The following is a 13,035-nucleotide window of genomic DNA, read 5'->3' as shown; positions in this document are numbered from 1 at the left end:
TACGTGCCCACACTCATAATGCAATTTGTGCTGCCCCTGCATATGCGTGCATGACCCCCCATGTCCCCCCCGCCCTGCGCATGTGCATGCCACCTCTTCGTTCCCCCATGCATGTTCGTGATTCCCCCCCCCCCCGGTGCTTCGTTTTGGGCCAACAGGCCTCCCTGAAGTCTCCTGAAACCAAAAATGGGCATGGGGGCGCCACACCGCCATGCTCCCCGGGCCCCCCCACGCAAGCGCATGTGTCTCCTGCATGCACGGCAGAGACACGAAAATCAGCTGGGTGGCGGGACGCACGTGCATGCAGGGCGGAGCTGAGCTGGGTGGCAGCTCACGTACCCACAGAGAGGGCTCCATGTGCCACCTGTGGCATGTATGTCATAGGTTCACCATCCCAGGGTGAGGCACTAGGCGGACTGAGTTAGGCTCACTTAACTCCAAATCAGCCTTTCCCTGAAATGGCTTTAAGGAAAAGGAGGAACATTCTTCCAGTTTTTGGTATAGGGAAGCTTAATCACAGGTAATCCTCGAGTTACAACTGTTTGTTTCATGACCGTTCAAAGTTACAACGGCAGAGAAAAATGTGACTTAGGATATTTTTTTCCCCCCCACACTTACAACCATTGCAGCATCCCCATGGGAAGGGATCAAAATCCAGACGCTTGGTAACTGACTCGTATTTATGACGGCGGCAGTGTCCCGGGGTCACGTGATCCCCTTTTGCGACCTTCTGACAAGCCAAGTCAATGGGGAAGCCAGATTCACTTAACGACCACGTTACCTGCAGTGATTCACTTAATCACGGTGGCAAGGAAGGCCGTAAAATTGGGGACATCTCACGCCTCTCCTGTTTAGCAACGGAAATGTTGAGCTCAGTTGTGGCTGTAAGTCGAGGACTATCTGTATAGATGACAACACAGGTAGTCCTTGTGACGTATGATCACATTTAGGCCCCAAATTTCTGATTGCTAAGTGAGACAGTTGTTAAGTGAGTTTTTGCCCCGTGGTAAATGAACAGGGAATGTTTGGTGAATATGTCTGAAGTTGAGTATTTCTAAAGTTATGGTCTATTCTGAGACCCACCAAATCCCACCCATGGCTGGCCCCACCCACCACACCCTGCCCCTCCTAGGAGACTCTATGGACCCCATTTTGGATGTCCGGTAAGGGCAGGGCCTGCTGGGGGAGGGGAAAAACGGGTCTCCTGGAAGTCCCAAAAGACTGGAAATAGGCCCATTTCAAGCCTCTGGAGCCCAGGGGAGACTGTTTTGCCCTCCCAGAGATGCAAGGAAAGCCTCCGGAGCCTGGGGAGAGTGAAACTGTTGTCGTCCTCCCCTGCCGTGGTGCAGGAGTCACACTAGGCCACGCCCACCATGGCCACGCCCACCCAGCAACCAGGTGTCAGGCCTGCAGCCATCTTTTCTTTGGGGTATTTGGCCTGCCACACTGCTATGCATTTTCTATGGTGGGAAAATGGGAGGGGGGATTGTATGGAGTTAGATGATATGTAGCCATAACAAAATCCTTTCTAGAAAGCCAAGGTCATCCTTTGTCTCTGAACCTCTGCAGTTGACCGGAATTGGGTGGGTGGAACTGCCAGCGTGGAGATTGGACCATGGGATGGACCATAAGACCAGTAAGCTTTCAGATTCGGGTTCTCCCAGATGTGCCAACATGGCTCTCTTAATAAATTGGAACTTTGAGCAATATTTTGCCTTGGACTCTGATTCACTTTTGGATGCTATTTGGAACCCTGAACACCGGGCAGAGAACTGAAAGAGTTGCTGAAATTTTTGAAGCTCACCTCTGGTTCTGCTTCAGAAAAGAAGTATTAAAAATAGTGACATCCAACTTTCATCACAGCAGATACACACACACAAAAAAAAACCCAACCCTTAGTGATCCTATATTCCTAAAAGCTACAAGCACCTTCTTCCCATAATCCACCCCACATCAAAATCCACACATTTTTTCTTTTCCTCTTTCTCATTTTTTATTTTTCTCTTCCCCTTTTCTTTCTTTCTTTTTTTCCCTTTCCCTCCTCCCTACCTCCCTTTTCCTTCTTAATTAACTTCATGTTGTATTTTTAAAATGTTTTTAATTCAATTGAATTATTCTTTTGAAAGAAAAAAAAGTTATGTCTGCTTCTATTCATGTGACAAATAAAATACATCAAAAGGCATGATTGATGTAATTGTTGGTGAGTGAAAGACAGAAGGTATTAGCGAAAGACAAAAGAGTGCTGAAAAGTTACAAATCTGCGAAAAATTGATTGATTGATTGGCTGATTGCAGGGGGTGGATGCATCAAGACCAGATTTTGGGTATCTCCCAAGAAAGCAATTAGAACACAAATACTACAAATGGCAAGAGATAAAAGATTGTACTACTCCTGGATGGATACAGGATGATGTAATGAAATGCTATAATAAAAAAATTATTTAAATTTACTTAAAACTTAGAATATTACGCATAAAATGAAATAATAATAGTTATAGTCAAATAAATGATTAACAATGATAATAATGTATACAGATATACTAGATTGATAATATGAGATTTTATATAAATTGTGAGGACTATGGAAAAGATGCACAAAAGTTTTGTAACCAAAGATAAACAATTTTATACAGAATATAAAGATGTACTACTACTGAATGGTTTTAGGATGATGTAATGAAATGCCATAATATAAATTTATTCCAAATTTAGAATATCTCACATAAAAGGAAGTAATAATAGTTATAGTCAAATAAATGTTTAACAACGATAATAATTGTATAAATATATATCAGATTGATAATATGAGATTCTATATAAATTGTAAGTGAAGACTATGGTGAGGAAGCACAAAAGTTTTGTAACCAATTGACACACTGTATGTAACTGGAAGATGGTTTTATGTTTTATGTTTGTCTGTGCTTGTTTGTTTATACACACACACACACACGCACACACACACGCACACACACACACACAAAAGACCAGATCTTGGTTGATAAAATGGAAGAAAAGCATAGAAGAAATTAAAATGAAGGTGGAATAACAGGTAGTCCTTGACTTACGATCACAATTGACCTTCAAAATTTCTGTTACTAAGTGAAACATTTATTAAGTGAATTTTGCCCCATTTTATGACCTTTCTTGCCACAGCTGCTGAGTGAATCCCTGCGGTTGATTAATAAATAACCCGGTTACTATCTGAATCTGGCTTCCCCATTGACTTGGCTTGTCAGAGGGTCGCAAAAGGGGATCACATGATTTCAGGACATTGCAACTGTCACAAAAGTGAGTCAGCTGCCAAGCTGCTGAATTTTGACCATGTGACCAAGGGGTGCTGCAATGGATGTAACTCTGAAAAATAGCCATAAGCCACTTTTTTTCAGTGCCATTCTTACTCTGAACGGTCACCGTTGTAAGTCACAAAACAATCTGTACTGCCGGACGGGAAAAGCTGACTTTAAGCCAATCACTCTCCCTTAGCCTAACCCACCTTAAAGGTTGGTTGTTGTGGGGGAAATTAAGAGGAAAGTGTGTTGGATAAGTTTGTCACCTTAAACTATTCCTAAAATGCTAAAGTGGAATATAAAATGTTTAATGTGAAAAATAATAAAATAAAACAAAATGGAAAATAATGTAAAATATTAAATGAACTAACAAAATGAAATAAAATATTAAATGAGGAAAATAAAATAAAAAATAAAATGAGAAGATAAAGTAAAATGCAAAATAAATAAAAATAAAATAAATTATAAAAGGAAATATTAAATATTAAAATAAAATTTAAATAATAAAAATAATTTAAAAAATGTAAAATAAAATAAAAGCTAGGTCAGACCTTAACTTCCTAAAAATGTGCCACAAACAAGCCATATTTGAAACTTTGGCTGACTGAAAAGCAGCTGACTGAGATGTTCCACAGAAAAGGGCCACCACCGAGAAGGCTGCATTATGGGCCCCTATGGGCTCAATCGCTTCTAGGACAGGAGCTCAGCGAGTTGATGACCCTTCCAGAGTAAGACTGATAAGGTAATTTACCCTCATGTGGGACCTGGGACCTTGACTTGACCCCTTGGTAACTATCGTGTTTCCCCAAAAATAAGACAGGGTCTTATTTTCTTTTGACCCCCCCCCCCCACAATAAGCGCTTTTGCCTTATTTTGTGGGAGGTCTTATTATTTTTGAGGTGCAGGAGGCAGCGAATGTGGTCGCCTCATGGCGGCTGCTATGTTGCAATATTTTCAGGGAGGGCTTATTTTTTGGGGGGGAGGGGATTATTTTAGCGCATGCGCTCAAAAGCTCGATTGGGCTTATTATTCGGGGAGGTCTTATTTTCAGGGAAACAGGGTAACAACTCCGGAGTGACAAGTTCTTTAGTTGCACCTTCCAACTCATGGTCCCTGCTCCGCTGTGTACCTGCGTGCAGTATCCGTGCGCCCCGATCAGTGTGTTTGTGGTGACGTCCACATCTCCACGGACTCTGTTGGGGAGAAAAACAAGATTCTCATCAAAATTACATTTACGAAACTGGTGTGCCTTTCTCCTTTCCTTGCTTGAAATCTGGTTATCTCCCTCGGAAGGTGAACAGAGCACAGGACAATGTACAGGACAGAGCACAGAACAATGAAACAGTGAAAACGAAACAGGGGAAGGATAGAAGGAGAAAGATGCTTTATCAATATAGAGAGTCCTCGACTTATGACCGCAATTGAGTCCAACATTTCTGTTGATAACCGAGCCAGCTGATAAGTGAGTTTTGTCCTGTTTCACGACCAAGCAATCAGATTTTTATAACTTGACCACGGGAAATGCTGCAACAGTCGTAAGTGGGAAAACAGTCCTAAGTCCCTTTTCTTCAGTGCCATTGTAACTTCGAATGGTCAATAAATGAATGGTTGTAAGTCGAGGACTACCTGTAATGATGGATGACCTTGAGGGATGTGGGAAGGAGATACTGCAGAGAAAACAATCAGATAAAGAGCCTGCAGTCACTAAACCGTGAGAGGAAAAAACTTGGAAGATCTTAGCCCAAGCAGTTAAAATGGAGGAGGGAAGTTTGCACTATCAGACCTGCAAGATTTTGTTAATGCAGCCTTGCAATGAAACAGATTATTATAAATTACCAGCCGATAACCCAGGGTTGCTTCGGATATTTATTTATAGGGGGAGAAATGTCCGAACCAAACATAATTTCTAATGTTGGATTTTCCCCCTTACCAGAGAGAGCCCCCTGGTGGAGTACTGTGAAGCCGTTACCATGGCAACTCCACTGAGCTGCATAGTAGAAGCCATTTTATGGCAGTGCAGTAGAAGCCATTTTAAGGCACAACAGGCTGTATCTTAACAGAACAAACACCCCGAGGGATGTTAGGGGTGTCTTACCCCCACAGTATTTTTTTTTCCAGAGAGTAAGTCATCTGTGTACCAAGTTTGGTTGAAATTGCTCCAGGTGTTCTAGAGTTATGCTGGAACAACACACGCACAGAAAGGGAGGGGGGAGGGGGAGGGAGGGAGAGAGAGAGAGACAACCATTTAGATAGATAGATAGATAGATAGATAGATAGATAGATAGATAGATAGATAGATAGATAGACAGACAGACAGACAGACAGACAGACAGACAGACAGACAGACAGACAGACAGACAGACAGACAGACAGACAGACAGACAGACAGACAGATGTAGAGCTAGAGATATATACATATTTAATCCTAGGGATTTGGGTTTTACTTGTGAGAGGGCAGATTCCTGTTAACAGCATCTTGTTAGTTCTGCCATCACATCAAACAATCAATTCTTGCTTAAATTGCAAGGAAGTATTTTGTTTTTTTGGCTTGGATGTCAGGAAGAATGTTCTAATGGTAAGCAACTATTGTAGTTATGATTGCCCCATGCGGCAATCCCTTTTGTTATCTTTTTTTTAAAAAAAAGAAATTAAATATTTAAACCTTTTCACTCAAAAAGAAAAATGAGCCCAAACCACAGGATCCATTTTCAAAAGTCAACTGGACTTCCTGGAAGTTTTTTTTTCTTCCCTGAAGACATTTCTCTTCTCATCCGAGAAGCTTCTTCAGTTCTGACTGAATGGTGGAAGTTGAAGCCACAACAACTCTCAGAGGGAGCGCTAATGACCAGATGACTGCAAGGAGTATAAATTCCCCCCCCACCCTCCACCATTCAGTCAAGAACTGAAGAATCCTCTTGGATGAGCAGTGAAACGTCTTCAAGAAATAAAAACAAGAATGTCCAGCTGAACTTTTGAAAAGCAGCTTTGAGGCTAACAGAGTAGACTGCAGTTTTGTTCAAATTTGGCAACTTTAAAATGGATGCATTCCAACTGCTGGTTGGGGAATTCTGGGAGTTGAAGTCTACCTGTCTTAAAATTGCCAAGATTGGGAAACATCGCATAAAAGTATTTCCAACCAGCGTTGAGTGCGCATACACACCAGAGGTAGGTTCCTACTGGTTTGGACCGGTTCAGCCGAACCGGTAGTAACTTGGCGGCTTGGATCAATGGAACCGGAAGCGACCCTGGCAGACCTGCCACGCCCCCCCAACCAGTTCTCCTACGGCGGCGGCATCTTGATTTTCGGTTCTGCACATTCACAGAACAATTTTCACTACAGAAATGTAATTTTTCTCTTCTTCTAACCTTTTTAATTGCAAGTGTGCACGCACCCAAATTTTTTTGCGCGCCGAAACAGCAGTAATGCCAGCAGCAACGCATCCCTGATACACACAAGTCCCACATCAAATCCCATCAAATTTCTGAATAATTCTCACAATGCAGTGAAATCTTATCCAATTATTTTGACCTCGGCCCGCTACAGCTCATGTTCACAAAATGAAATAGCCTTCAACTTAGGACCACGATTGAGCCCAAGATTTCTGTTGCTAATTGAGACATTTGTTGTTTGCCCCATTTTACGGCCTGTCTTGCCACAGTTGTTAAGTGAATCACTGGAACTGTTAAGTTAATAACACAGTTGTTAAGTGAATTTGGCTTCCCCACTGACTTTGCTCATCAGAAGGTTAGAAAAAGGAATCACATAACCCGGGACACTGCATTGTCATAAATATGAGTCAGTGGCCAAGTGTCTGAATTTTGATCATGTGACCACATGGGGAGGGGGGGGTATTTGATACTGCAATGGTTGAAAATGCAAAGAACGATATGTTTTTTCAATTCCCATTGTAACTTCGAATGATCCCTAAACAAACTGTTCTAAGAACTACTTGTAATAACGTTACGGAAAGCTTCCAGTACATTTTGATCCTCTGCATGCTGCAAGTCCTTTTGTTATTTTTTTTTTAAAAAAGAAATTAAATATTTAAACCTTTTAACTGAAAAAGAAAAAATGAATCCAAACCACAGGATACATTTTCAGTGGCCATATCGGTTTCCCCCTAAAATCGGAGGAGTTTAAGTAGTATTTGAACTAAAAGAGAGAGAGAGAAAAATAACACCATAAAGTCAAATACTAATATATATATATATATATATATATATATATATATATAATTTGCTTGCTTTAAAAAAAAAATTGATTCTAAAAATAAAAGCAAGGAATAATTGTGATTGTTCCCTGGAATGCTTAACGGCATATCAAGGAAGTATTTGGACTAAAAAAAGCTTTTTAACTGCGGCCGTGAAAAGCAAGTTGATCTCACTAAAAAGGGTTTTATATTAATAAACTGCCATCATCAAAGAACAATTCTAAAAGTTGGTTTATATTAGGGACTCTTTCAAAGAATGTCAAGTCCCGAACATAACCGGAAGAAGAAGAAAATGGAAAGTTAGTGAGATAATATTGAGTATCGGTGGGCCACTGGCCATTTTTTTCACTAAATGACCGGCACTGTGGAATTCCCATGGCTTTGCTTGAAGCCAAATCACGGATGAAATAGACGTCAGACAGGAGCTCAGGGACATCCACTGTGGACAATAGAAGGAAGTTCTAATTCCATCCATGGTTGAAAACGTTCTGGGAACGCCGAGTTGAGGCTAAGATATTGGAGGAGAAGCAACATCTGTGTTTCCCATCATTTTTCCTAGAGAGGAAATAACCTGCATTTCTAGAGGTTAGAAAGCCTCTTTCCAAAGGAGGTCAACCAACATCTCAGGGCATTTGAATGAAGAGGACCTCAAGAGTTTTTCACCAGAGCGGGGCCAATGGGAATTGTTGTTAGAAGACGTAGAGACGTAGAGAAAATGGAGGAACACATGAGCTACAGAAACTTGGCAGAAGCTCGGTGTGACTATCTAATCGATCGATTGATTAGAATAGAGCAGGAAGGGACATTGGAGGTCTTCTAGTCCAACCCCCAGCTCAAGCAGGAGGCCCTATACCATTTCAGACAAATGACTGTCCTGTCTCTACTTAAAGACGCATTGTTCCTATCATCCATCTCCTCCCACTTATGACTGCAGGTCTGTGACTCTGCTTGTATCCTTACGGTTTATATTGATATTGTTTTCTGATTGCTTATTTGTACCCTACGACTATGTTGTACCTTATGATTCTTGACTAATGTATTTTGTCTTTTTATGTACACCGAGAGCCTATGCACCAAAGACAAATTCCTTGTGTGTCCAATCACACTTGGCCAATAAAGAATTCTATTCTATTCTATTCTATTCTATTCTATTCTATTCTATTCTATTCTATTCTATTCTATTCTATTCTATTCTACCCTACTCAACTCTACTAAAAAAAACCCATAGATGGAGCACCCCCAATTTCTGAAGACAGGTTGTTCCACTGGTTAATTGTCCCCACTGTTAAGAAATTTCTCCTTCATTTCAGGTTGCTTCTCTCCTTGATTAATTTCCATCCATTGTTTTGTGTCCTGCCTTGTGTTGCTTTGGAGAACAGATTGACCCTCCTCTTCTTTGTGGCAGCCCCCCAAATACTGCGACTGCTCTTCCTATATTTTCGTCTCCAGGCCTTTGATCATCTTAGTTGCTCTTCTCTGCCCTTTTTCCAAAGTCTCAATGCCTTTTTTTTTTTTCCTAACGTGGTGACCAAAACTGGATGCCGTATTTCCAGGTTTGTCTTTCATCCAAGATGGTTCTACTTTCAAGCCACCAGCTGTGGAGAGATTTAACCAGACATTATTACTCTCCCAAAGAAACAAATTTTGGAGCTGGCTGAGAACTACGTCTGTCTCTTGAGCTGCTTGAAACGCTGGCCACCACCTTCACAGGAGAACCTCAGGCTCTTCACCAAAGAGGCCTCTTAAAATCTGGATGACCACTTGTGGCAGGAAGTTCCTTTTCTTATCATCACCTATAGTTCAAACCCAACCCCAAATCTATTCAGCCCTGATTAAAAAGGGGAGCAGGGGAATGTATTAGAGAAGGTGGCTTTTTCATTTGTGGTGAAGCCATAAATATCTGAGGCTATGATATAAATGATGTTGGTGTTGCAAGCCACCCAGAACTGCCTTGCAGTGAGATGGGCAGCAAACAAATCTAATTAATTAATCAATTTGTAAAGTAGCAGCCAATTTGGTATCACGGTTCAAGGGGGCAGAGTGTCAACTCACAAAGCATCCCTGGTCTGCTCTCGAGTTACAATAGGCAGGAGGGAGGAAAACTGACGGAGCAGCAGGGAAGCCACAACAAGGAAGCACATTCACGATCCCCTCATTCACGATCTAATTTTAGAGGGGGAGCCGGACCTCGCGGGAATAACGGAGACCTGGTTGGGCCACGAGGGAGGTCTTCCCCTCGTGGAAATGTGCCCACCAGGCTACCGAGCATTTCACCAGCCCCGGGCCCAGGGAAGGGGCGGTGGGGTGGCAGCAATTATTCGGGAGGACTTAGAGCCGAGGGAGTCTACTGTGCCACAGACGTCCGGATGTGAATCCCTTGTTGTGAAATGGGGCCCTGGGAGACAGTTGGGCCTGCTGATAGTATACCTGGCTCCTCGCTATACATCAGCGGCCCTGCCTGAACTCCTCGAGCTGATCGCATCGGTGGCGGTCGAGACCCCCAAACTTTTAGTGATGGGGGATTTTAACCTGCCATCGATGGGAGAAGCATCAGAGGGGGTTCGGGAGTTCATGGCTTCCATGACAGCCATGGACCTGACTCAAATGATTCAGGGCCCGACACACGAGGGAGGACACACTCTGGACCTCGTTTTTGTCTCTGGCCAGTGGTTGAGTGATCTGGGAGGAGGGGACTTAACCATCACTCCCCTGTCATGGTCAGATCACTCACTCCTTCGTCTTGACTTCCCTGGTGCTACCTCCCGCTGCGGGGAGGCGGAACCGGAAAGCACTAGATGGTTCCGCCCCAGGCGCCTGATGGAACCAGACAGGTTCCAGACAGAGCTTGGGCCACCTCCTGTAACCTTGACACGCCCCCGGGTAGAGGACCTGGTGGTCGCGTGGAATAATGCGACTACCGGGGCCTTGAACCGGGTGGCGCCTTTGCGGCCTCTCCGGCGGCAACGATCCACCCTGGCCCCTTGGTTTACCGAGGAGCTGAGGGTGATGAAATGCCGCAAGAGACGTCTAGAGAGTCGTTGGAGATCCTCTCGTTCCGAACTTGATCGAACACAGGCACGAGCCCATTTAAGGACGTACCTTGTGGCATTGAGAGTGGCCAAACGCCAATATTGTGCCACTCTCATTGCATCCGCAGAGAACTGCCCTGCCGCCCTGTTTCGGGTGTGCCGCTCCCTCTTGTTTCAGAGGCCGCGGGAGGCCCCTCTACAGGGCAGAGCAGAGGAATTTGGGAAATATCTGCAGGATAAAATCGCTCAAATCCGGAAGGATTGGGTCCCTGTTAGTGGTCCAATGGAGACGTCCGTGGCGAGTCTTGAGGAATCGACCTGGGAGGAGTTTGACTCGGTTGCCATCGAGGATTTGGACAGAATGCGTGGACGACTGCGACCCACCACATGTTTATTGGACCCGTGCCCCTCCTGGCTTGTACTGGCATCCTGGAAGGTTACACGAAACTGGCTCCTGGACCTAGTGAACGCTTCGCTGAGCGAGGGGTCTCTCCCGGCCGCCTTGAAAGAGGCGGTGGTGAGACCCTTGCTCAAGAAACCTTCCCTGGATCCTTTGGAGCTGGCCAATTATCGTCCTGTCTCCAACCTTCCCTTTTTGGCGAAGGTTGTAGAGAGTGTGGTGGCCTACCAGTTTCCACGGCATCTGGAGGAAAATGATTATCTAGACCCGCGCCAGTCCGGCTTCCGCCCCGGTCACAGCGCGGAGACGGCCTTGGTCGCGTTGGTGGATGATCTCTGGAGGGATCTCTGGAGGGCCAGAGATAGAGGTTGTTCCTCTATTCTGGTCCTATTAGACCTCTCGGCAGCTTTTGATACCATCGACCATGGTATCCTGCTGCGCCGGCTGGAGGGGTTGGGGGTCCGGGGCACCGTTTTGCGGTGGTTCGGCTCCTACCTTTCTGGCCGGACGCAGCGTGTGTTGGCAGGGGAGGAGAGGTCGACCCTACGCCCCCTTACTTGTGGGGTACCACAGGGGTCGGTCCTCTCGCCAATCCTGTTCAACACATATATGAAGCTGCTGGGTGAGATCATCCGTGGTTTCGGGGTGGGATACCATCTGTACGCTGATGATACTCAGCTGTACTTTTCCACCCCGAACCACCCCAACGAGGCCATCGAAGTGATGTCCCGGTGTGTGGAAGCCGTACGGATCTGGATGGATGACAACCGACTCAAACTCAACCCCTCCAAGACGGAGTGGCTGTGGGCACCGGCTCCCCGGTTCAGCCAATTAATTCCATCATTGGCCATCGGGGGCATTCAACTTGCCCCCGTGGAGCGGGCGCGCAATTTGGGCGTCCTCCTGGATGCCCGGCTGTCCATGGATGACCATGTGACAGCCGTGGCAAGGGGGGCGTTCCACCAGGTTCGCCTGGTGCGCCAATTGCGCCCCCTACTGGACCGGGACGCCTTGCGCACAGTCACTCATGCGCTGGTGACGTCTCGCTTGGACTACTGTAACGCTCTCTACATGGGGCTTCCCTTGAAATGCACCCGGAGGCTACAGTTGGTCCAGAACGCAGCCGCGCGGGTAATTATGGGGAGTACTAGGTACTCCCATGTGACACCGTTCCTGCGCGAGCTGCACTGGCTTCCTGTGGTCTATCGGGTGCGTTTCAAGGTTTTGATAACAATCTTTAAAGCGCTCCATGGCTCAGGACCTAGTTACTTGCGGGATCGTATTCTGCCCCATACATCCCTGCGACCAATCCGCTCGCACAGAGAGGGCCTCCTCCAGGTGCCGTCCACCAGACAGTGTCGAGGGGCGGCGCCTAGGAGTAGAGCCTTCTCTGTGGCGGGCCCAGCCCTGTGGAATGACCTCCCTCCGGATATTAGGAATACCTCTGACCTCCGCTCTTTTCGTATAAAGCTCAAGACCCACCTATTCCAAGTAGCTGGCCTGGCTCAACTTTGATCTAACTATATCGCTCCTGACGGGTTTTTATTTGGGTATTTTAATTGCATTCAATTACTTAGGGGTTTCTAAACATTGTATTTTATTGTTTTTATTCATTAGCCTACCTCCTCCTTGTACATGTCTTGGTATATGTTTTTGTAATATGTATGTCTTGTCTATATATTTATTTCATATGTTTTGTTATACGCCGCCCCGAGTCCTTCGGGAGAGGGTGCGGCTAAGAAATAAATATTTTTTTATTATTATTATTATTATTATTATTATTATTATTATTATTATTATTATTATTATTATTATTATTATTCCACGCATATCTTTCTCAAGGCTGTCTCCCAGGATACCTGCAATAGTCAGAGGGGCGTAATCTCTACATACCATGAAAGTGCTCCATTGGAGAATGTGATTTATGACACACCATGGGAGGAGGGGGGAAACAGGGTCATAGTTGGGCCATAAATTACTTAGGGGCAGAGGTAGCTTCACTTGGGTACCTGCCGGCATGTTGCTCCAAATAAATAACTTGATTTCCTTTGAAGCTTGGCTCCAGGCTCATGATTTAATTAGGACATCCGTAGGAACCCTGACACAGAG

At 44.8% G+C, this 13,035-nt stretch overlaps 1 protein-coding gene across 1 annotated transcript in view; it reads right to left on the bottom strand.

The window, feature by feature from the left end:
• MINDY4 (MINDY lysine 48 deubiquitinase 4) overlaps positions 1-13,035 on the bottom strand; it is a gene marked incomplete at its 5' end in the record, with an annotated part of 57,900 nt that overhangs the window by 31,036 nt on the left and 13,829 nt on the right. Inside the window, one exon of the mRNA XM_081970679.1 lies at positions 4,416-4,479. Within this exon, the coding sequence (XP_081826805.1) occupies positions 4,416-4,479 (64 nt within the window). The remainder of the gene's footprint in view (positions 1-4,415; positions 4,480-13,035) is intronic.

Source organism: Natrix helvetica (assembly GCF_964273705.1).
Source record: "Natrix helvetica genome assembly, chromosome: Z".
Taxonomy (NCBI): domain Eukaryota; kingdom Metazoa; phylum Chordata; class Lepidosauria; order Squamata; family Natricidae; genus Natrix; species Natrix helvetica.
This window is presented reverse-complemented; position numbering and strand designations above follow the sequence as displayed.